This window comes from Mustela erminea, chromosome 6, assembly GCF_009829155.1.
Source record: "Mustela erminea isolate mMusErm1 chromosome 6, mMusErm1.Pri, whole genome shotgun sequence".
In the NCBI taxonomy this organism is placed as follows: domain Eukaryota; kingdom Metazoa; phylum Chordata; class Mammalia; order Carnivora; family Mustelidae; genus Mustela; species Mustela erminea.
This window is the reverse complement of record NC_045619.1, coordinates 88,580,675-88,606,223: the sequence shown is the minus strand read 5'-3', so window position 1 is coordinate 88,606,223 and position 25,549 is coordinate 88,580,675. Positions and strand designations below refer to the sequence as shown.

General features: G+C 39.6%; 1 protein-coding gene across 3 annotated transcripts in view; it reads left to right on the top strand.

Moving 5' to 3' along the window:
- The window catches only part of ATF7 (activating transcription factor 7), an 89,262-nt gene that overhangs the window by 23,082 nt on the left and 40,631 nt on the right, over window positions 1-25,549 (top strand). The window contains exon 3 of one of the 3 annotated variants that reach the window (XM_032348397.1): window positions 5,722-5,764. The exons of the other annotated variants lie outside the window; for them this stretch is intronic. Within the exon in view, the coding sequence (XP_032204288.1) occupies window positions 5,722-5,764 (43 nt within the window). The remainder of the gene's footprint in view (window positions 1-5,721; window positions 5,765-25,549) is intronic. 3 annotated transcript variants of the gene reach the window in all.

The following is a 25,549-nucleotide window of genomic DNA, read 5'->3' as shown; positions in this document are numbered from 1 at the left end:
TGAGGAAAATTTCTGTCATAATCACCTCTATATCCACTCTGTCCTTTTAAGGAAAAATCCTTTGATTGTTCCTCTGTCCATTGTGACCTGAGGGGCTGTTACTCTTTTTCCCCCCTAAGGTTATCTACTGCCAGATCTTTTCTTCTCCCAGAGGACATTTAGGTATAGGTTGAGGTTCTGTTGGTATCTAACTGAGACATGAAACACATAACTAGCTCATAGACCTCCAGGGCCTGCTTTCCCTTTCTACGGCCAAGAATAGCAGTAGAGCCCTAGTTGTGGTGGGATTGAGGGCAGCTTCTTGTACCTCCTTATCTTGTCATATAATAGGAATAATGTTTATGGTGCTGTAGTCCTGGCTTCACTTGGCATTTAACCAACCTCCAATGCTGTTTATTGCTTCGTATCCTCTGCCTTCATGAACATTATCCCTTAAATCTCTATTGCTTTGTAATATATGAGGCAACAAATAGCTTCTATGATTGGTTAAATGCTGGCATGCTACAAAGGTATATGTTTTATTGCCTATGAAACACAAATCTCTATAGATTTTTTTCTGTTATCCCAGCCCTCCCTTTAAGTGGGCCATACTGGTATTATGGGACTCTGGATTTTTAATTCTATCCCTTTGGCAAGTTTCCCTATTACCTGGCATTAGCACAAAGAAAAGAAGGAAGAATGGGTTGGTGCTGATTACTAATTCTTTATGTCAGGGGAGCATCTTGAATTGGAGAATAATAAGGAAGAAATGGCTTTGATAGGTAAATACCATTTATGGTGGTAGATACCATCTTTACATGCTTCGACAGGTGAGGGCAATTTCAGGCAAACAAATAAGCCTTTCTTCCTCACCCCCTGCCAAGAGTTTAAAAAAATTCAAATTTTTATTTAATAATTCATATTTCATTCAATAATTCATCCAGTTCCCATCTGGTAAGAGTGCCTGCATGCTGTCAGGCAGCTGAAAATACACTGCATTATACACAATTAGGCCAAATGCTAACCTTGTTTTTTGTAATAATATGTTGATTTTGCAATAACTTTCAGTCCACTCTGAGTATGCTACAGTTTTATGAATCGTTGTGATGGAAGTAGACCACCATTATGCATCGTGTGGACAAAATTGGGACTAGGATTTTTAAAAATGTAAATATATTAAGAGCAAGGAATTAAACCTTGTTTTTAATGTCCGATCTGGCACTCTTGATACTCGCCTTTAGAAACATGTGGTTGATGATTTTAGCTTTTTATGTTACCATTATTTTTATGTTACTAAGAGCATAGTGGATTAAAAGCATCCCTGCTCTGATCTGCCAAGGGGAGGCTGTATGAACCTAATTAGAGCGATACCCAAGAAATTAGATGAAGTTTTTCGGTTATTCACTCTTGTTTTCCTTGAGTATGACTTAATATTTGGAATGGGAGCCCAGAAACGGTTCTCAGAGCATTCCTGGTAAGAAAAAAATAAAATAAAATCCTGTATCTTTGTATCTCAGTTCTTCCTAACTCAGGAGAGAGGCTGTTTTCTACTCCCTTCTTTTATAAACTGCCGAGTTAATAATGTGCTTTCTGGATCTGAGAGCCTGTCCTTCATTAGTCCCTCTTTTGCCACCCCAGCAAAACTACGTACAGCTAGGTTGTTAACTTACAAGGTATTGTCATCATTATATAGAATTCATCATTTTCTTATCAAATAATCTTCCAGCTAATGCGGCAGATTGAAGAACAGCCAGTGTGTTCCCTCTTTCTGGTTAGCGTGTTTCTTTAATGCAGATTGACTTGCTCAGCAGTCGCATTTTGTCTGAAGCCCTTGTTAGGGCCTACTCTGTATGTGGATTCATAACACATCTGTGTGTACATCTACAGTGCTGTATAAATAATAATAAGTAATCACCAGATGGCCTATAACTGCTCCTCTGGACCCGCTGGGTCTCTTGAAGCTGTTAGTAAAGTCTTCTGGCGTTTTGCTGGGGAAAACTTGTCATAGATTTATTTCTAAAAAAATTCAAACTCACAACTGGGTGTTTAGGACTAGATATTGCTGTCTGTGTTGTAAATATTTAACAGGCTTTGTACAATGACAAGTAAAAGCGCCATTACTAACCACACACAGTGGCTGTGGAGCTCTTCTTCCCTCCCGGCCATTTAGAAAGGAAACAAAATGCCGATAAATTGTGCATTATGAACAAGGTGCAAGAGATGCTCTCTCTGGAAGCTCTTTCATAGGAGAGGAAAGAGAACTTCAATGTTCTGCTCAAAGGATGTAACGGGACAAACTTAAGCTTTTTAACCAGATGCCAGTGACTTATATTAAAATACAGTGTTCTTTTTAAATTGGATTTACAGTACAAAAGAAGCCTCTTCATTTGGAATTAGGGAAGAGCCAGGTTTTGATCTTAATTGAGTCTTTATAACCAAATGATAAACCCCTTTGAAAGGGTTACAGTTGCAAACGTTAGTAAGCATTTAGCTTAATTTCACTTAGCCAGATCTTTAGACTTTTGGTTATGTCTAAAAATTTAAGATAGCTATTGTTTGCCAGTGTTATTTATAAAGCAGAACATCTATATTTTTGTCCGCTTTTCATTTGTTTTTATAAAAGGGGTTACATGGTTTTTTATTGGGGGAAAAAAAATCTTACTCTGATTTTCTGTTTATAATTTTCTGTGCTGTATTTTACTATTACTACTGTCCGTGCTCCAGTTCCTGTTGTAGGATACTTGCTCAGTACAGCAATGAATATTTTAAAAAATCAAAATAGAACTTATTATCTCTAAATATTAGTGTTTTAAAATCTTTGTGTATCTTAAGATAAAAAAGGTTTCAAACAGAAATTGCATATCTGAACTCTCAAGCCTAGTTTTCTTTTGTCTGTTGAGGGTTGAATCTATTTAACCATAGAGGGTCTGTCCTATAAATCATAGCACATGGCTATTACTTTTGACTTAGAATATGTAGAAAGCTGTTTTCTTTAAAAATCTCACCTTGAAGAAATGACATATAAATTGTGAGGGAGAAATGCTGTTATTAGTAGTTTATTGTAGATAGATTTTGCTTTTTAAATCCCTCAAAAATGATCAGGTTAAGGATAAGATTTCAAGAAGGAAAACATTGTGGAGAAAAGATGGAAGGTTTGGGGGTTATCTCTTTGTAGTAGTGCCTTTGTGTTTTTACTTAGAAGTTTCTTTGTGCACTGAAATACACCACCTAAGATTGTGCTTTGGTAAGAATCTGGACTATTTACAATTGCCATGTGAAAGAACGAAGAGAATGAGAAAGAATTTTGAAATTAGCCCATTCCCAGTCTGACACACCAGACTGTGGCTGCTGATTCTGCCGGCAGATTGAGGAGCCGAACCAACTTCTGCTCTAAAGACCAACATTGCCAGCCCTCATTCCAGCATTTAAATCCCCTTGCTTACATCGATGATGTCGGATTTTGAGCAAACATAATTCTGTCTTTAGATCCCAGGTGGAATTTGCAATTCCCTGGGTTGAGGGAAAGAGTTCTTCCTTTTTGCCTTTGAAAAACTTGGGTAACTCTGCAGGGAAAGTCAGCAGAATAAATCTGCAGCCTTGCCGAGTCCTTTGAGTCATTGTGGAAAGCAGAGCGCTCTGTTCGGCAGTCAGTCGGCAGATTGGCTGTCAGAGTTGCAGCTCCGCTTATCAAAGACATAGTCTCTTGAAGAGCCATTTATGTTATTCCAGAGAGAATCATCCAGTGGCAAAAGGAACGCCTCCTTTCTCCTCCCAAGGGTCAGATCTGCTTTTGAGACTGGGCAATTATCCCTTGATTTTCCTGAAAAATGCCTCAATTTACCATAAAGATTGGCACCAGCACAGGTTGCAGACTTGGTTACAGTGACAAGCTCTGATTTCTTAGCCACAGGGAGAGGCATCTGGGTGACACTTGTAAGTATGCCAGAGGCTTAATGGTGGTAATTTTTCTGCCAAGTATCTCAGTACCCCTTATAAGCTTGGTTTCTCTTCTCTTTCTCCGAGGGAGATAACATTTGCTTTAGTTTTTTTGCACATCAGTCACTATAAAAATGATGTGAGAGTTGTCTCTCTCTCCTTCCCTCACTTCCTCAAGACTTTTGCCTTGTCTTTAGTTGTCCTCCTGTCTAGTTTGTGATTAAGCGCTGTGGTCTCTTTTTTTACTTTTGCCTTCTTCTTGTATAACATATCTTGGCTCTTATTAGTCATTGTACCTGGTAAGGGTTATTAACCAGTGTTTCCTCTGATTAAAAAAAAAAAAAACAAAAACCAGACTATTCTTTTTATCAGTTTTACACTTATAGAAAAATTGAGTGGAGGAATGACTAGGTGTCATTTGGTTAAGCATTTGCCTTCATCTCAGATCATGGTCCTGGGGTCCTGGGATGGAGCCCCACCTAAGGCTCCCTGCTCAATGGGGAGTCTTCTTCTCCCTCTCCCTCTGCCCCTCTCCCCCACTTGTGCTCGCTCTCTCTCTCTTGCTCCTCTCTGTTAAGAAAATAAATAAAATCTTTTGAAAAAAATTGAGTGGAAAGTACTGAGAGTTCCCATATATACTTCTTATTCTCCCCTGCTACTGTGTCTTTTTTCTTTTTTAAGGCTTGTATTTATTTATTTATTTATTTGAGAGTGCACAAGTTGCGGGGGGAGCAGCAGAGGGAGCGGGAAAAGCAAGCTTCCTCACTGAGCAGGGACCTGGGGCTTGATCCCATGTTGGGATCATGACCTGAGCTAAAGGCAGACCTTTAATAGACTGAGCCACCTAGGTGCCCCGTCCCTTCCCTCCCCCCTGCTATTTTATATTAGTGTGGTACATTTGTTATAACTGATGAGCCAATATTGATACATTAATACTAACTGAAGTCCGCAAGCTACCTTAGGGTTTAATCTTTGTGTTGTACATTCTATGGGTCTTCACAAATGTGCAATAATATGCACCCACCATTATTTATCATATAGAGTAGTTTTACTGCTCTAAAAATTCCCATGTTCCACTTATTCATCTCTCCCCACAGTTATCCCCAACGCTTGATAACCACTGATTTTTTTTCTAATATACATTTAATTTTTTTTTGAGATGTATTTATTTATTTGAGAGAGAGAGAGCACGTGCAAGTGAGCTTGTGTGAGTGGGTAGAGGGGCAAAGGAAGAGAGAGAGTCCCAACCAGACTCCCTGCTGAGTGCAAAGCCCTATGCGAGGCTTCATCTCCCAGCCCTGAGATCATGACCTGAGCCAAAATCAAGAGGTAGAGATGTTTAACCTACTGAACCACCCAGGCACCCCACCACTGATCTTTTTACCGTCTCCATAGTTTTGTCTTTCCCAGAATGTCATATAGTTAGAATCTTGCTGTCCTCTAATTCTTTAAAGTTATGAGCAGATAACCATGTGATTAGGTATAGCTAGAGAAAGGGGAAGAGAAAATTTAACATTTAAGGTCACAGCTCGAAGGTCCCTCTAAAAGTCTCAAGAAACTATCCAGGGAGATTAAGGTGGCAGCTTTTCTGATCCTCCAGAAGTCTCTCTGATGTTAAAAGATTTGACTTGCCTAGTGAGAGTTTTACTGATTCTGGGTGTTGGGAGCAAGGGTAGGATGAACATTGAATGGACTGTATATGGGGAGTGAAGGTATTAGGGCTGAGCAAAGAAGTAGTAGAGCCCATGATCCCTTTTCCTTTGATGATGTTGAGTACAATAAAATGTCCTTTCCATTCCTCTCAAGGGCAGCCTTATATGTGACTGAAAAAAGTCAGTGCAACTTAAAGGTAAGTAAGAAAGATTCCCTGTCTTAAAGTAATCCTCTGTACTTCTACATTAGTGAAAGATTCATGTAAACTAATAAGTTACTAGAAAAGTATGGGACCTTTAGTATAAATCAGTTTAGCCACGGATGTAGTATTGGCTACACTAAGGAATAGAAGTTTGTATTTGTGTTTTGGAATAGTAGATGAGGACTGGCTTAGGTAGAATGGTTCCTGAGCAAAGGAGACGTGGCAACTTATGAGGCTGTCAAAGATAAATAGATTTACTTCTTAGTTTTGTATTGGGCTATTTCAATTTCCTTCTGTTAGAAGCTAGTGGAGAATTCTAAGTCTTAAGAAGCATCCTAATAAACACTAGAAGCAACTTAATTCTTTTTGAGATAGAAAGAGATATTTCCTCTTTGCCCTGCCCTGGAAAATTTATATTGTTAAAATATGAGGGAAGGAGACTGAACTAATCTCTCCAGTTCTAGAATTCAGGCTTCCTATCTACTTAGAATAATAACTCTCTAGTATTGGGCAAGATCTCTTTTCATAGAGATAGTGACTTTCCACCTTCTAGACTGGGCTCCAGTCTTGGCCTCAATGGTAATTTAGTTTCCCTACTTGTTGAGCTGAATTGACTCCATGGTAAAATGAACATTAGCCTACATCAGGCTCTATAACATGATGTTCAGAATTACTGTCGATTAGTGCAGACCAGCAGCTTGGGTATACAGACCTACACACTTAGAGGAAAGGCTATGTTTATATAATGTGGAAAATTGTATTCCACCCAAGGGATTAGATGGGGGGAATGGGAGAGAACAAAATACAAAGAAAATTGTTTAACTCTATTAATGTAATAATAACAACAGCAGTAATGCAATAGCTAACTGAGCTCTTATGTACTGTATAAAAGTGCTTTATAGATACTACTTTATTTAATCCTAGAAATCCCCTGAGGGAGGATATAATATTATCCCTGTTGTACAGATGAGAAAGCGAAGGTTCAGAGAGACTGAGTAACTTGTACAAGGCCACACGATATTTTGTGATGGAGCTATTACACAAACCCAGACTAGCCCTTTTAACTACTAGGCTAAACTGGTTTCTCATTATTCGACCTATACATGTAAATATGCTCATCTAACATGGGGGTGGGGTGGGGAGAGAGAATAAGTCGTTTTTTGGTCAGTGGTCCCAGTGTAGTCAGTAATAAACTACAGTTTATTACTATAACTGAGCTTGACTTGTACAAAAAGATAAGAATTCTTACTCACCTGAAGGGACCTCTCTGCAACTGCCTTAGCCTTAATCTGTAATGGTAATGGCTTTTTATCTGCCTGGGAGTGCTGCTGAGATGTGGCTAACTCTTTCTGAGGTAAACAATCATGTTTGTAGCTTGGCCATGATTTTAAGATGGAAAGAAAATAAATTCTTGACCGGTCAGAAAGGTAGACAGAACTAGGAAATTGGGACCTAAAAATCTTGGCTTCAGCATCCTCCACTCATAGGCCCAAAGAAGCATTGTGGTGTCATCTTTGTGAATTCTAGAGTGGGTTACTTCCTGATTGACATTTCCTTCTTCTCATTCTTAGTTTTATGCCTGTAAGCTCCCAGATACAAATGGCATCTTTCTTTGTGTAGTGTCATGTAGTAGTGGGGCTTTGGTTATAGTGGCTGCCATACTGATTGGTAGCAAGAGGAAATATGACTAAGGTGGGATGAGGGTATGGCTAGAAGTTGGTTAATGGTGTCCTGAGATGTGTATTCTGCCTGGTGATTGCTAGCTTGTTTATCCTCTGAATTTTTGGGCGTACAACTGCATGGAGGGTCCTACCCATTGAATAATAAAATTCTTCTCTACTCAGATCTTGCATCCTCTTCTTTGATTTCATAGCCCTTCCATATGTCTGGTCTTCTTTTTCCCTTGTGTGTTAATGCTGTGGACCTCATTTATCATTAAAAGTGACAATCTGTGGCTAAATAGATACATGGAAATATTTATGTGAAATAATTTGTGATAAAAATATGTGGAAGTACACAAAGGATTGAAAGAGATTGGAGAATTTCTTGGTTGATGTTTATAGTACAAGTATTCTTTGTATATTTTGTCTGTATGTTTTATGGAAAGGCTGCTTAAAATATATATTTCCCTTCTTGATTCTGATTCTGATTCAGAATTTAGCATTCAACATCAGGAAATATCTGACTGAAGTCTTGTCTTTTCTAGCTGTGACCAAGTCAAATTCTTGGCTTCAAAGCTGAGAATGCCTTATTGAGCAAGGTCACAGACTACCAAAACGATCACTCTAGGGGTCAGAGATCTCATTTGTTTATTTTTCTGGATGCCTCTGACACGCATGTGTATGCATGTGATACCATGTGTATGCATGCATGTTTGTGTGTGTGTGAGTTTGTGTGTGTGTGTCTGTCTGTCTGTCTGTCTCGGGGTGTGTGTGTCCTGGCAGGAGTTCTTATAAAACTAATTGCAGAGAAAAGGTGATTTAAAGCAGCAACCTATGAAACAGAGACTACAAGCTTGATTGGTAAGAGGTTATCAGATAGATAGTAGCAGCTTAATAGGGTGGATGATTTTTTTAAAGGCCTGCATTTTTTTTAATTAAAAAAAATTTTTTTTAAGATTTTATTTATTGACAGAGAAAGCACAAGCAGGGGGTGCATAACAGGCAGAGAGAGAGGGAGAAGCAGGCTCCATGCTGAGCAAGGAGCCCACCATGGGGCTTGATCCCAGGACCCTGGGATCAGACCTGAGCCAAAGGCAAGCACTTAACCGACTGAGGCATCCAAGCGTCCCAAAGCCCTGCATTTTAATGCTAAGTCTCAGTTACCTCCTTTTTGTGTCCCTGTTCTCAAAGTCACTGACCGGGGGGAAAAAATAACAACCAAAAATTGAACAATAAATCCGTTTATTGGCATGAGTTATTTTAGTCAAGTGAAGAGTTTTCATTGGACTTGTCAAGATCTCAGGTGTGGGGTGTAGGTGGACTTTGCTGTAGAAAACCAGAGTGAGGGGCGCCTGGGTGACTCCGTCGGTTTAGCATCTGACTCTTGATTTCAGCTCAGGTCATGATCTCAGCGTTCTGACATCAAGCCCCACTTGGGGCTCAGTGCAACACTGCTTGGGATTCTCTCTCTCCTCCCTCTGCCCCTCTCCCTACTCATGCTCTCTCTTTCTCTAAAATCAATCAATCAATCAGTCAATCTTCAGAATACTAGACTGAGCAGATAGTATTACACTTGTCACTTTAGTGAACATCATTTTTTTATACAGTGACAATCTGTGTACATTAATTTTTTATACTGTCTTAAATGTTCATAACATCAGACATTTGTCATTTTACTTCAGTTTTGGGTATTTCTTAGAAGAAGAGACCCTAGTCCACTTAAGCTGTATTGGGAGGGGACAGTAAAAGTAGTTACTCTAACATTTTCAGGGGTCTGGGTGTCTGAATTTGTTTTATAAGGCACCATATTAGATTCAACAATTTAGCTATTTCTTCTTTAGCCTTTCCTTTTCTTTCCTTTAGTTTTTGCCTAGCTAAGGCAATGCAAAAATGGAAAGGGGAGACTTGTTTCAGCATTCTTTCACTTTATATGCATTTGAAACTACAGCTAGATAGCCTCCTTATGGAGGCTTGTACTTTCAGTTAGGCGCATGTGACTGCTCAGAGGAGAGAGAGTAGTGTGCTCATATGTAGCAGCTCTTGGTAGAGCAGTGGTTAAAGGTTTGAACATATTGTACCTTGTTGGCTCTTTCCTTAGTCCTAAGGGAGGCATTTTGCTCCTCCATAGACAGTAATCGGCTTGTCAGAGTCGAATGACTTTTTGTTTTTTCTTCATCTAGTAAAAGGCAGTGGGCTCAGCTTTCCGGGAAGCAATTTCTTCCTCCACCGCATGAACAGAAGGTCGTGGATGCTGTCTCTGAAACAAAGGGGAAGTAGTGATAGAAAAATCAGTGGCTCGGGTGTAATTGCATTGGAGCTCTGTCAAAGAGACAACAATTCTTGTTTGGAAGCTGGACTTTCTGCTATGCTGTGCTTTTCTGTCTTAGAATAATAAGCAATGAGTACAGGCTCTTTTCTGAGCACTCTGTGAGAATAAGCATGCATCAAGCTATTTATTTTTATTTAGTCATTTTCAACTTTTTCTAAGGCTTTATTTTTTGAGAGCCGTTATAGTTTGACAGCAGAATGGAGAAGAAGGTACAGAGGTTGCCCTGCCCCCACAGGTCCATAGCCCCAGCCATTATTAGCATCCCCCACTAGAGTGCTGCAGTTCCTGTAACTGATGAGACTGCACTGATGTGCCATCATCACCCAGAATTTATAGTTTAGGGTTCACTCTTGGTGTCATACCTTTGATGGGTTTGGAAAAATGTATAGTGACATGTATCCATCATTATATTATCATAGAATATTTTCACTGCCCTAAAAATCCTCTGTGCTATCTTCTGTCCCCTGGCAACCACTGATCTTTGTACTGTCTTTACCATTTTGCCTATTTCAGAGAGCCATTTGCTTGGAATCATACAGTATGTAGCTGTTTCAGATTGGCATCTTTCACTTAATATGTGTTAGTAATATGCATTTAAGGTTCCTCCATATTTTTTCTTGGCTTGATACCTCATTTATTTTTAGTGCTGAATAATATTCCATCATCTGGACATACCACAGTTTATTTATCCATTCACCCACTGTAGGATATTCTGGTTGCTTCCAGGTTTTGGTAATTATGAGTAAAGTTGCTATAAAAATTCATGTGCAGGTTTTTATGTGGACATAAGTTTTCAGTTGCTTTGGATAAATACCAAAGAGCATGATTTCTAGATCATATGGTAAGACTGTGTTTAGTTTTGTAAGAAACTGCCAAACCGTCTTCCAAGTGGCTGTACCATTTTGCATTTCTACTGGCAATGAATGAGAGTTCCTATTCTTTCACACCCCTGTCAGCATTCGATGTTGTCAGTGATCTGGATGTTGGCCATTTGAATAAGTACGTAGCAGGATGTCACTGTTGTTTTAATTTGTGTTTTCCTAATGATGTGTGATATGGAGCATCTTTTCATATGTATATCTTTATCCATCTATATATCTTTTTTGGTGGGCAGTCTGTTAAGGTCTTTGGCCCATTTTTAAAAATTCATTTATTTATTTGAAAGAGAGAGAGCAAGGGAGCAAGCTCGGGTGGAGGGAGGGGCAGAGGGGGAGGATCTCAAGCAGACTCCCTGCTGAGTGGGGAGCCCAACAAGGGGCTTGATTCCATGACGCATGAGATCATGACTTGAGCCAAAATCATGAGTTGGATGCTCAGCCAACTGAGCCACACAGGTGCCCCTTTGTCCTTTTTTTTTTTTTTTTTAAGAGTTAATGTTTCTTGAACACTTTTTTTTTTTTTTTTTAAGATTTTATTTATTTGACAGAGAGAGACACAGTGAGAGAGGGAACACAAGCACAGGGAGTGAAAGAGGGAGAAGTAGACTCCCCGCCAAGCTTCCCACAAGTTTTGTGGGGCTCAAACCCAGGACCCTGGGATCATGACCTGAGCCGAAGGCAGATGCTTAATGACTGAGCCACCCAGGCGCCCCTTTGGCCCATTTTTTAATTGGGTTGTTTGTTTTCTTTTTATTGAGTTTTCGGAGTTTTTTGGATATATATTTTGCTTTATCAGATGTGTCTTTCACAGATATTTTCTCCCAGTCTGTGGCTTGACTTCTCATTCCCTTGATACTGACTTTCACAGAGCAGATTTTAATTTGAACAAGTCTGACATATTAATTATTTCTTTCATGAATTGTGTGACTTTGGTATTGTATCTAAAAAGTTTATCACCAAACCCCAAATTATCTAAGTTTTCTTCTATGTTACCTTCAGGAGTTTTTTGTTTTGTTTTAAGTAAAGGTTCCATTCCCAGCATGGAGCCCAACAAGGAGCTTGAACTCACAACCCTGAGATCAAGACCTACACTGATATCAGGAGTCTGATGCTTAATAGACTGAGCCATGCAGGCATTGCTAACTTCTGGGAGTTTTATAGTTTGGCTTTTACATTTATGTCTGTGATCCAATTTGAGTTAATTTTTGTGGAGAATGTAAGGTCTGTGTCTAGATTCTTTTTTTTTTTTTTTCTTTTGCTCCTATGAATGTCCAGTTGTCTCAGCACTATTCGGTGAAAAAGATTTTCTTTGCTCCATTGTACTGCCTTTGCTCCTTTGTTAAAGATCAGTTGACTGTATTTATGGAGGGTCTACTTCTCGGCTCTCCATCCTTTCCATTGATCTTTTTGTCTGTTCTTTCACCAGTACTACATTATCTTGATTATTTTTTTTTAATTTTATTTATTTATTTGACAGGCAGAGATTACAAGTAGGCTGAGAAGCAGGCAGAGAGAGAGAAGGAGGAAGCAGGCTCCCTGCTGAGCAGAGAGCCCGATGCGGAGCTCGATCCCAGGACCCTGGGATCATGACCTGAGCCGAAGGCAGAGGTTTTAACCATTGAGCCACCCAGGCGCCCCATTATCTTGATTATTGTAGCTTTAGAGTGTATCTTGAAGTTAGTGTCAGTCCATCACCGTTGTTCTCTTCCAATATTGTGTTGGGCATTCTGGATCTTTTGCCTCTCCATTTAAGCTTTTTTTTTTTTTAATATTTTATTTATTTATTTGACAGATCACAAGTAGGCAGAGAGGCAGGCAGAGAGAGAGAGGAGGAAGCAGGTTCCTCACTGAGCAGAGAGCCTGATGCGGGGCTTGATAACCAGAACCCTGAGATCATGACCTGAGCCGAAGGCAGAGGCTTTAACCCACCGAACCACCCAGGTGCCTCTCCATTTAAGCTTTAAAATCAGGTTGTCTGTTGACATCGACAGAATAATTCACTAAGATTTTCATTGGGAGTGCATTGAATCCGTAGATCAAGTTGGGTAGAACTAACATCTTGATAATATTGAGTATTCCTGTCCATGAACATGGAATGTCTTGCCATTTATTTAGATTTTCTGTGATTTCATTCATCAGAGTTTTGTAATTTTCCTCAGAGGGATCTTATATATATTTTGTTAGATTTATACGTAACTATTTCAGTTTTGGGGATGCTAATGTAAATGGCATTATGTTTTTAATTTCAAATTTTACTTGTTCATTGATGGTATATTAAAAAAAAAAAAAGTTGAGGGTGCCTGGGTGACTCATTAAGCCACTGCCTTAGGCTTGGGGCATGATCTTGGGATTCTGGGATTGAGCCCCACATCTGGCTCCCCACTCAGCAGGGAGTCTGCTGCTTCCTTTCCCTCTGCCCATCCCCCTGCTCTCTCTCTCTCTCAAAAAAAAAAAAAAAAAAAAAGTTGAGGGGCTCCTGGGTGACTCAAGCATTTGGGTGTCTCACTCTTGATTTTGGCTCAGGTCACATTCTCAGGGTCATGATATTGAGCCCCATGTTGGGCTCCATGCTCAGTGGGGAATTTGCTTGGGATTCTTTCCCTCTCTTTCTCCCTCTCCTCCTCCCCCAACTCATGCTTGCTTTCTTTTTTCTCTTTTAAAATAAATAAATCTTGGGTGGTTCAGTTACTGAGCGTCTGCCTTCAGCTCAGGTCATGATCCCAGGGCTCTGGGATCCAACCCCGGGATTGGGCTCCCTGCTCAGTAGGGAGCCTGCTTCTCTCTCTGCCTCCTGCTCCCCCTGCCTGCCACTCTCCCTGCTTGTGCTCTCTCTCTCTCCATCAAATAAATAAATAAAAATATTATTTAAAAGAAAGAATTTAAAATAAATCTTTTTTAAAAAGCAGTTGACTTTTGTATATTAACCTTGTATCCTGCAACTTTACTGTAATCGCTTATTAATTATAGGGATTTTTGTTGATTCTTTTGGATTTTCTACATAGATGATTATGCCATCTGCCAACAAAGATAGTCTTATTTCTTCCTTCCCAATCTGCATACCTTTTACTTCCTTTTCTTGTCTTACTGCATTAGCTAGGACATCCAGTACAATGTTGAAAAGTAGTGAGAAGAAACATCCTTCCCTTGTACCTGATCTTAGTGAGAAAGCTTCAAGTTTCTCAATGTTAAGTATGATGTTAGCTGTACATTTTTTTTTAGAGATGTTCTTTTATCAAGTGGAGGAAGTTCTTCTCTCTTCTTAGTTTGCTGAGGGTTTTTATCATTGTGTAGGGTTTTACCAAATATTTTTTCTGCATCCACTCATATGATCATGTGATTTTTCTTCTTTAGCCTGCTGATGTAATAGATTACATTAATTAATTTTTGAATGTTGAACCATCCTTGCATACTTGGGATAAATCTCACTTGGTTGTGATGTGTAATTCTTTTCAACATTCTTGGGTTTTATTATCTTGTTTAGGATTTTTTTAAAAGATTTATTTATTTATCAGGGCGCCTGGGTGGCTTAGTCGTTAAGCATCTGCCTTCGGCTCAGGTCATGATCCCAGTGTCCTGGGATCAAGCCCCGCATCAGGTTCCTTGCTTGGCAAGAAGCCTGCTTCTCCCTCTCTCTCTGCTGTTACCCTGCTTGTCTTCCCTCTCTTGCTGTGTCTCTGTCAAATAAATAAATAAAATCTTAAAAAAAAAAAAAAAGGATTTATTTATCTTAGAGAGCACGCATGTGCATGCATGAGTTGGGGTAGCATGCTTAAGGAAAGGAGAGAGAATCCTTAAGCAGATTCCCCACTGAGTGTAGAGCAAGTATGGGCCTAATTCCAGGATCCTGAGATCATGACCTGCTAATGTTGAGGATTTTTGAATTCATGTTCATGAGTGACATTGGTTTGTGGTTTCTTTTCTTTTTCTCTTTTTTTTAAAGATTTAATTTTTTTTAAAGATTTTATTTATTTATTTATTTGAGAGTGCTCAAGCAGGGGGAGGAACAGAGGGAAAGGGGCAAGCAGACTCTGTGCTGAACGCAGAGCCTGATGTGAGGCTCAATCCCCGGACCCTGAAATCATGACCTGAGCCAAAATCAAGAGTCACACTTTACCAGCTGAGCCACCCAGGTGCCTCTGACCCCTTTATTATTATGTAATGCTCCTTTTTATTCCTGTTAATGTTCCTGGCCAGAAGTCTGAAATCAAGGTGTGAGCAGAGTAATCTCTCTGGAGGCACTCATGAGAATCCTTTCCTTGCCTCTTCCAGCTTCTGGTGGCTGCTGGCATTTGGGGGGTTATGGCCACATCACTCCAGTCTCTGCTTTTGTCTTAACGTCACCTTCTCCTCTTTGTGTGTATCTCCCTTTGCTTTTCTCTTACAAGGAACTCTGTGATGGCATTGAGGGCCTAGGTGCATCATTCAGGATAACCTCTTCATATCAAAATCCTCAGTTTAATCATCATATGGGTAATGTGGGATCTAGGAATTAGGACGTGGACATATCTTTGGAAGATGTTAGGGGTTGAACTGTATCCCCTAAAATTCACATGTGGAAATGCTAGCCCCAAATATCTTAGAATGTGACCTTATTTGGAAATAGGATTGTTGTAGATACAATTAGTTAATATGAGATCATATTAGAGTAGGTTGGACCCATGATCCAGTATAACTGGTGTCATTATAAATGGAGAAAATTGGACACAGATGTGCAGCCAGGGAGGACACCGTGTAAAGACTGGAGTTATGCTACCACAAACCAAGGACACCAGAGATTGCTAGCAAACCATCAGAAGCTAGGAGGTGAGCATGGAACAGATTTTCCCTCACATTTTCAGAAGGAACCAGCTGTGCTGACACCTTGATTTCAGACTTCTGACCTGTAGAATTGTGGGACAATAAATTTGTTGTTTTAGGGCAGCTCCAGCAAACTAAAATGGGAACCATTCTCAGCCTACCACACTATGGTTGAAATCTGTTATTTGCTATAGTGAGTTGTTACCAAGAAGTGAGGACAAGGAGTACCAGAGTCTTCATTTATCCCTAACATCCATCAGTATGCTTAATGGCCTTTGTATTTATCCTTTTTTTCCTCTTTTCCCTTAACAGATGGGGCTGTTGTAATGTGATATGAAGGTTAATAGGATCCCATTAGCACCTCCTGGTTTGTCTACATTCTGATATAATAGGATGGGAGGTTCTATATAATTGAAACAATTTGTTACCATTTTAGACCAGAATCAAAAATTGAATATGGGTTTTCACAAATGTCTAGTGAGAGATCTGGTGCACACAAAGGATCTGTTGTAAGAATAAAAAAGTCAAGACATTTCCCTTTGTGTATTTTGCCAGGTATCTAACCTTGAGTAAGACTGGGGACAGGTTTCCAAAATTAGCCCATGAATAATTTTCTCGGTTCAGTCAGACTCCTGTTAGCTTTTGTGGGTTCAATTTAATAAATAAAAAAAAAAATACTTGGATATCTGCAGTGTGCTACACACCATGCTAGATACTAGTGACAGAAAGATGTATCAAAGTATTTACTGTCTCATAAGGGAGTCAGACACATAAAAATGTAATTACATTATAGTATGATAAATGTAGTAACACAAGTATTTGCAAGTTCAGAGAGCTCTGGTAGACATCAGGGAAGGTTTCCTGGAAGAGGTGATGTTTTAACCGGTTTAGAAAAAGATAAAAAAAAAATTACCAAAAATTTTTTTTTGCCAGACAGAGAAGATAGAGATGAATGTTAGAGAGAAAAATATCCCAAACATAAGAGAGCAGCAGACACAAAAGAATGAAACAGCATGGTGTGTTCAGAGAAACTGCAGGTAGCTTGATATTGATGGAGCACAGATTGTGATGAGGCTGGGAAGGTTAGCAGGGGCAGTTTCCCCAGCACCTGATGTTGCTGCTGTAGTGGATAACTATAATAGTCTTTTTTTTTTTTTTTTAAGATTTTATTTATTTATTTGACACAGAGAGAGCGAGCAAGAGATCACAAGTAGGCAGAGACGGAGAGAGGAGGAAGCAGGCTCCCTGCTGAGCAGAGAGCTTGATGTGGGGCTCGATCCCAGGACCCTGAGATCATGACCTGAGCCGAAGGCAGAGGCTTAACCCACTGAGCCACCCAGGCGCCCCGATAACTATAATAGTCTTGAAGCGTGTGGATAAGTGTGACTCTTAGGCAGCATAGGTTCCATTTTGCCCCTCCCTGCCTGCATTCTTTTTTATTTTATTTATTTATTTATTTTTTAAGATTTTATTTATTTATTTGACAGAGAGATCACAAGCAGGCAGAGAAGCAGGCAGAGGAGAGCGGGAAGCAGGCTCCCCCCGAACAGAGAGCCCAATGCAGGGCTCGATCCCAGGACCCTGAGACCATGACCTGAGCTGAAGGCAGCGGCATAACCACTGAGCCAGCCAGGTGCCCCCTGCATTCTTTTAATGTAGACCTCTATTCATTGGCCAGCATTCCAAAAAAATACCTTGTATGGGTTAAAAAAAAAAAAATCAACATATAAGGAGTTTCCTATTTGCTTGGTTTTATTTCAAAGCTTTCCAAGTTATACACAAAGATAATCAGCTGAATGTATCAGTAAGTCAAGGTTAAGGCTTTCTTTCTGCATCAAATTAAGGAGGCAAGGCAGAATCAGTGCATTTCACAAGTTCCTGGCTTATTCAAGAGACTTGCCAAACCATTTGAATCTTTGTCTATTTCTTTACTAGCCTGTAACCTTTTCTGTAGTCATTAAAGCTCTGGACAGTTAAACTTAGATAGTTTGTTTGAAACAAAAACACATTGCTACATTTTGGAATTACTTTTGAGTGGGTGAGTGTAATCCTCTAAGCTTGCCCCAGCCATTGAAACACTGAAAGTTTTGAAGACTGAGGTATCTACATCTCTTTCTCCTTCCCTTTCTCTTCTACCCTTGTCCTTTCCTCCTTTCCTCTCTTTCTCTCTCTCTTTTTCTCTGTCCCACTTTCAGGTTCAGTTTTTCTTTTGACTGAACTGTTAGAATACCAAGTTGTATTTAAGTCCTTAAAGGGGCAGAATTTTTAGCTATTTTAGTCTCTGTAGTGTGATTCGTAGTACATTGCTCTGCTGAGCTCATTGTAAGCATTCAGAATCTCCTGTGTTATTACCAAGAAATGTTTAGAGTATTCTTTTTGCATAATGAAGTTTTCATCAGCCCCAGAGAAAACCGAAATGTAGTAAATTATCCCAGCTTTGATGGTTAAGAGCCACACTGTTCACACTGTATGTTTGTCTTTCCCACCCATGTCTAAGATCAGGCACAACAACACTAACTGTGTGGCAGAATAGATGTGATGTCTTAATAAAAATAGAAGTGACGTCTTATTCAAGGGCTCTGTACCCAATAATATCCTGATAAGAATTTGGGAAGAGAGATGAGATTGAAAAGCACAAATGTGTGATGTCCAAAAGAACTTATAGGGCTGTGTGATAATCATTTTGACCCAGAAAGCTTTCCTTGCTTTGTTAAGAACTAAAGTTATTCCTTTGGGAAGTTTAATAGTACCCCAGCTAAGCAGACACGTTTGAGAAGTAGAATACTATAAGATCTACCATTAGGCAGGAGCTATGGAGAAAGCAATTAGCCGTGTTAACTGACACAGTTCCAAGCCCTGCTGAATTGCTGCTGGGATTCCTCTGCTCCTAGGCACTGGTCCTTTAAAGTTTGTTGAGCATAAGGGGCACCTGGATGGCTCTGTTGGTTAAGGTTGATTAAGTGGTTAAGCATCTGACTCTGGATCTCAGCTCAGTTCTTGATCTCCGGGTTGTGAATTCAGCCCCCACATTGAAAAAAAAAGTTGAACATTTAATCCATCCAAGTAAGTCACCACTATCTAAAGAAAGGTAATGGGTCTGTTGTTGTTCATGCTTAAGCACAGTTCCCAAGAGTGCCCTGGAGTTTAATGCACAGCCAGCCATTATGTATTTGAGGGAGAAACAGGAATAAAAGAAGATGTGGGTCAACCTAAACCTCCATATGTTACTGAAGAGGATCTTTAACTGCCTTGGGTTCAAGAGCAGCATGACAAGGTGCCTCTCTCTTACCATTTTGTCCTTCCCTAAAGCCGGAACAAATGTATAGCCATTGTTTGTAAGAACCCTGTGGCAATAGGTGATGATGAGATGAAGTAATTTATTGGTATACTATGCGAAAGTGAAAATGGAGTTCTGCTTTAAGGTACAGCTGATAAATATTCATGAAGATGTGGAATGAGATACTGTCTTCCTTGTTCCATTTTCAAGTTCCTTAATAGAAAATGAGGAAGAATCTATATATCCTGAAATTCATCATATATTTGTTAGAAATGGTTTCAGCTGCAGCTACTTCCTATAGCTTAAAACTTTGTGAACACTTGTAACATAAGAAGTCGAGAATTAAGACTGTTTGAGCAGCTAAACAAGGTTATTGAGGACCTGGGTTCTTTCTGCCTTTCAGCTCCACCATTTTTAGCCTTTACCTTTTAGTCTCAAGTTTGTTGCCTCAGTCAAGGATGAGCAAGGAAAGAAAAGAAGTAGCACCAGGAAATTTCCTCTTTTAGTTTTCTCTTTATAAGGAAACAAAAGTGTTCCCAAAAGTTCAGTCTTTTATCCCAGCCCCCAGTGGATTTCTGTGGCCTAAACTGTGTGACCACTTTAATCCTACCTGCATGGGAGGCTGAGGAAGTGAGTATCTGGCTTTTCTGCGTTTATAGTGGGAAGCAAACAAGGGAGAAGGGTTGGGAATGGAGAATTGGGTTAAGAAACCAGTAGTGTCTTCCTCAAACCTATTACCTCTTCCCTGTCTCTGCTCCACTGCCACCCCTTTCACCAGACAGTCCAATATGTAAGGCATCAATTGACAGTAGTCTTTTCAGGATCTCAGAGTCTAATAAGCCATATAGATTTCCAGTTTTAAAGTCCTTGGATCCAGAATTTAATTATGGCCTTAGTGGAAAAAGTCACAGGGAATATTATTGAAAGGAAAGGGATTCTGGGAAGGTGGCAGAGTAGGAAGCACCAGGAATTGGTCTCCCCTCCCAGACAACAGTTACACTGGCAGAATCTGTCTGATAAAAGTATTCGGGAATTCTGGAGTCTGTTAAAGGCTTATAACTTATAGGGGGAAAGGATTAGAAGGTAAACTGTGGTTAAGTTAAATCAATTTCTGTGCTCAGCACAGTAGTAGCTATTCTCCCCCACCCCCAGGCAGGAGCCAGGCAGTTGTGCATGTGTTCTTGGAGCAGCTTATACATAGCATATAGGAGCTAGAATGGTCAGAAAGAACCCTGTCTTCCAAATACCAGATTGCTGCTCTGATTATTCATTGGTGCTCCTGATGTCAGAGGTGTAGACAGAGAGGTAGGTAGCCATTTTTATTGCACCTCCCCTCATTGTTGCAAGCGCCTCTCCATCTGGCTGAAGTGACATCCAAGGGGTTTAAAAGGCCTGCACCACTCCTGCCCACTTTATTCTTCACTTTTCTCCCTTTTGGGAGCCAGACGTTACAGACTAAGGTCCTCAGAAACAACTGCATATATAAGAAAATTAGAAAATGAGTGTGTGAGTCCAGGGAAAGGCTCAGAAAAGACCTAAGAAGATAGTAAGTTTATGCCTCAGTCTGATCCTCAGCACAGAGATACCCTACATCACCCTACACCAACACTGAAACAATAATAAAAATTAGCAAGGCTTGGGGAAGGGGTAGAATCTGATTTTCAGAGTTACTACTTTATTAAATAGCTTCAAATGCCCAGTTTCGGGGGCACCTGGTTGGCTCAGTCAGTGGAGCATGCAACTTGATCTTAAGGTTTTAAGTTTGATCCCCATGTTGAGTATAGAGATTACTTAAAAATAAAATCTTAGGAGATGCCTGGGTGGCTCAGTGGGTTAAAGCCTCTGCTTTCAGCTCAGGTCATGTTCCCAGGGTCCTGGGATTGAGCCCCACATCAGGCTCTCTGCTCTGCAGGGACCTGCTTCCCTTCCTTTCTCTCTGCCTGCCTCTCTGCCTACTTGTGATCTCTGTCTGTCAAATAAATAATAAATAAAATCTTAAAAAAATAAAATAAAATCTTAGAGGTGCCTGGGTGGCTCAGTTGGTTAAGTGTCTGTCTTCGGCTTGGGTTGTGGTCCTGGGATCCTGGGATTGAACCCTGTGTCTGGCTTCCTGCTCAGCAGTGGACCTGCTTCTCCCTTTCCCTCTGCCTGCCATGCCCCCTGCTTGTATTCTCTTACTCTCTCTCTCAAATAAATAAAATATTTAAAACAAATAAATAAAAAATAAAATCTTAAATAAATAATTCCCAGTGTTGAAGGAAAAATAAATTAACTGAAACTCCCTGAAAAAGACCTGATAGCAGATCTACTAGACAAAAACTTTAAAACAACTGTCTTAAAGATATTCAAAGAACTAAAGGAAATGTAGCCAAAGTTAAGAAAACAGTGTGTGAATAAAATGGAAATATCAACAAGGAGATAGAAAATCTAAAAGAAACCAAAAAGAAACACTGGAACTAAAAAGTACAATAACTGAAATGAAAAATTTAGTAGAGGGATTTGAAGGTAGATTTGAGCAAGCAGAAGAAAGAATCTGCAAACTTGAAGATAGGATATAAAAGTTATCAAGTGTGAGGAACAGAAAGTAAGAAGATTGAAGAAAAGCAAACAGACCTAGAGGACTTATATGATGCCATGAAGTAGACCAACATACACATTGTGGTAGCCCCAGAAGAAGAGAGAGAGAGAGAGAGGAGCCGGGGGAATATTTGAGGAGATAATGGGTGAACACTTTCTGAATCTGACGAAAGACATGACTTGAAACATGCAAGACACTCAACAAACTGCAGGTAAGATGAACTCAAGGGGACTCAGACCAAGACACATTATAAATAAACTTTGAAAAGACAAAGATAGAGAGAATCTTGAGAACAGCAAAAAGGAAGTGAAAAGGAAGTGAATTATCACATACAAAGGATCCTCCATAATATTATCAGATTTCTTTTTTTTTTTTAAAGATTTTATTTTTTTATTTGAGAAAGAGCACAAGCAGAGGGAGGAACAGAGGGAGAGGGAGAAGCAGACTCCCTGCAGAGCAGGAGTCCAGTACAGGGCTCGATCCCAGAACTCCAGGATCATGACCTGAACTGAAGGCAAATTCTTAACAAATGAGCCACCCAGGTGCCCCTATTATCAGATTTCTGATGAGAAACTTTGGAAGTCAGAAGACAGTGGGATGATATATGTGAAGTGCTAAAGGAAAACAACTGCCAATCAAAAATCCTATATCCAGCAAAACTGACCTTCAAAAGTGAGGGAGGGGTGCCTGGCTGGCCCAGTAACTGAAATGCATCTCTCTTGATCTTGTGGTTGTGAGTTCAAACCCCACATTAGGTGTAGAGATTACTCAAAAATAAAATCTTTAAAAACAAAAAACAAAAGTGAGAGAGAGGGGTGCATGGGTGACCCAGTGGGTTAAAGCCTCTGCTTTCAGCTAAGGTCATGGTCCCAGGTTCCTGGGATCGAGCCCCGCATCGGGCTCTCTGCTCAGCGGGAAGCCTGCTTCCTCCTCCTCTCTCTCTCTGTCTCTCTGCCTGTCTCTGCCTACTTGAGATCTCTGTCAAATAAATAAATTAAATCTTCAAAAATTTTTTTTACAATTAAAAAATTTTTAAAAGTGAGAGAGAAATTACAATATTCCCAGATAAATGGATACTGAGGGAGTTAATGACCATTAGACCTACCCCAAAAGAAATGCTTGAGGGAGTCCTGAAAGGTGAAAGGATTCTAGTCAGTATCCCAAATTACAAAAAATCCATTTACAATTGCATCAAAAAGAATAAAAAACTTGGTAATTAGGGGCGCCTGGGTGGCTCAGTGGGTTAAAGCCTCTGCCTTCGACTCAGGTCATGATCCCAGGGTCTTAGGATCGAGCCCCGTGTTGGGCTCTCTGCTCAGCGGGGAGCCTGCTTCTTCCTCTCTCTCTGCCTGCCTCTCTGCCTCCTTGTGATTTCTGTCTGTCAAATAAATAAATTAATTTTTAAAAAAACTTGGTAATTAACTTAAGGAGGTGAAAGACTTAGTGAAAACTGCAAAAGAGTGCTGAAAGAATTTAAAGAAGATGTAAAGAAGATTTAAAGAATTTAAAGAAGATGTAAATAAATGGAAACACATCCTAGGGCGACTGAGTGGCTCAGTCGGTTAAGCATCTGCTCAGGTCATGATCCCAGGGTGCTGGGATGTAGCCCGATGCTGGGCTCTCTGCCTGATGGGCAGCCTGCTTCTCCCTCTCCCTTTGTCTGCCACTCCCTCTGCTTGTTCTCTTGCTCTCTCTCTCAAACAAATAAATAAAATCTTAAAAAAAAAAAAAATGGAAACACATCCCATGTCACGGATTGGAAGATTTAATATTATTGAAATATCAGTACTACCCAAAGCAATAAGGTTCAATGCAGTGTCTGTCAAAATCCCAATAACATTTTTTATTAGTAGAAAACCCATCCTAAAATTCGTATATAATCTCAAGGGACCCTGAATAGCCAAAGCAAGCTTGAAAAAGAACAAAATTGGAGGACTCACACTTCCTGATTTTAAAACTTAGTACAAAGCTACAGTAATCAAGAGGTGCCTGGGTGACTCAGTGGGTTAAGCCTCTGCCTTTGGCTCAGGTCATGATCTTAGGGTCTTGGGATCGAGCCCCACATTGGGCTCCCTGCCTCTCTGCCTACTTGTGATCTCTTCTCTCTCTCTGTCAAATAAATAAATAAAATCTTAAAAAAGAAAAAAAAGCTACCGTAATCTAAACACTGTGATATTGGCATAAAAACAGACATATAGGCCATTGGAATTGAATAGAGATACCAAAAATAATTCCTCACATACACAGCCAAATGATTTTTGAGGAGGCTGTCAGGACCATTCAGTGGAGAAAGAACGGTCTTTTTAAGAAATGGTGCTGGGAAAACTAGATCTCCACATGCAAAAGAATAAACTTGGACACCTCCCTAACACTATATATAAAATTTAAGTCAAAATGGATCAGGGACCTAAATGTAAGACCTAAAACAGTAAACTCTTAGAAGAAAACATAGGACAGAAGTTTCATGATACTGGGTTTGGCAATGATTTCTTGGAAAAGAAAAAAATAGACACATTGAATTTCATTAAAATTTTAAAAATTTTGTGCATTTAAAGACACTGTCAAGGGTGCCTGGCTGGCTCAGTTGGTAGATCATGTGACTCTTGATCTGTTTTCATGATCAACAGTTGAGTCTTGATCTCTCATGATCAAGAGAGGGGCTCATGAGTTTGAACCCCGTGTTGGGCATGGAGCCTACTTAAAAAATAATAATAAAAAATTTTTTAAAAAGACACTGTCAGAGGTGGGTAGGTTGATGGGTTAAATAGTTCATGGGGATTAAGGAGGGCACTTGTGGTGAGCACCGGGTGTTGTAGGGAAGTATTTAATTGTTATGTTGTACATGTGAAACTAATATTACGCTCTATGTTACCTAACTGGAATTTGAATAAGAACTTAAAAAAAAAAAACACGCAAATTACATACAAATAAAAAATAAATGACATATCTTTTTTTTTTAATGACATATCTTAATAAAAAAGAGACACCATCTACAGTATAAAAAGACAACCTACACAATAGGAGAAAACATTTATAAATCATATATCTGATAAGGGATTAATACCCAGAATATATAGAGAGCTCTGAAACTCAAGAGCAAAACAACTTGATTGAAAAACAAGGACTTAAATACATTTCTACTAAAAAGATACACAGATGGCTAATGAGCACATGAAAAGATGCTAAACATTACTAATCATTAGAGAAATGCAAACCATAGCTACAGTGAAATACCACTTTACCCCCATTAAGATGGCTACTTTAAAACAAACAGAAAAGAACAAGTGTTGACAAGGATGTGGAGAAATCGGAACCCTTGTGCATTATTGATGGGAATATAAAATGGTATAGCCAATGTGGAAAACAGTATAGTGATTACTTAACAAATTAAAAATAGAATTATCATATGATCCAGCAATTCTACTTCTAGGTATATACCCAAAAGAATTGAAGAGATTCAATTGGAGAGATTTTTTTTTTTAAGATTTTATTTATTTGACAGAGATCACAAGTAGGCAGATAGACAGGCAGAGAGTGAGGAGGAAGTAGGCTCCCCACTGAGCAGAGAGCCTGATGTGGGGCTTGATCCCAGGACCCTGAGATCATGACCTGAACCGAAGGCAGAGGCTTTAACCCACTGAGCCACCCAGGCACCCCTGGAGAGATCTTTCTTGAAGAGATATTTATACACCCATATTTATAGCAGCATTATTCACAATAGCTAAAATGTGGAAACAACCCAAATGTCCATCATTGACTGATGAAGAGATAAACAGAATGTGGTATATACATACAATGGGATATTATTTAGCCTTAGAAAGGAAGGAAATTCTACAGTATACTACAACAGGAATGAACTTTGAAGACCTGCTAAGTGAAGTAAGTCACAAAAAGACAAATCCTCCACTTATATGAGTTACTTAGTGTAGTCAACATCATAAAGACAGAAAGCATCATGGTGGTTAACAGGGGCTGGGGAAAGGGGCAATGGGAAGTTATTGTTTAGTAGGTCTAGAGTTTAAGTTTTACAAGATGAAGAGTTACAGGGATGGATGGTAGTGATGGTTGCACGACAGTGTGAGTGTGTTTAATACCACTGAACTGTATGCTTACAAATGGTTACAGTGGTAACTTATGTGTATTTTATGACAATAAAAAATTAAAAAGAGAGATGGGACGCCTGGGTGGCTCAGTTGGTTAAGCGGCTGCCTTCGGCTCAGGTCGTGATCCCAGCATCCTGGGATCGAGTCCCACATCCA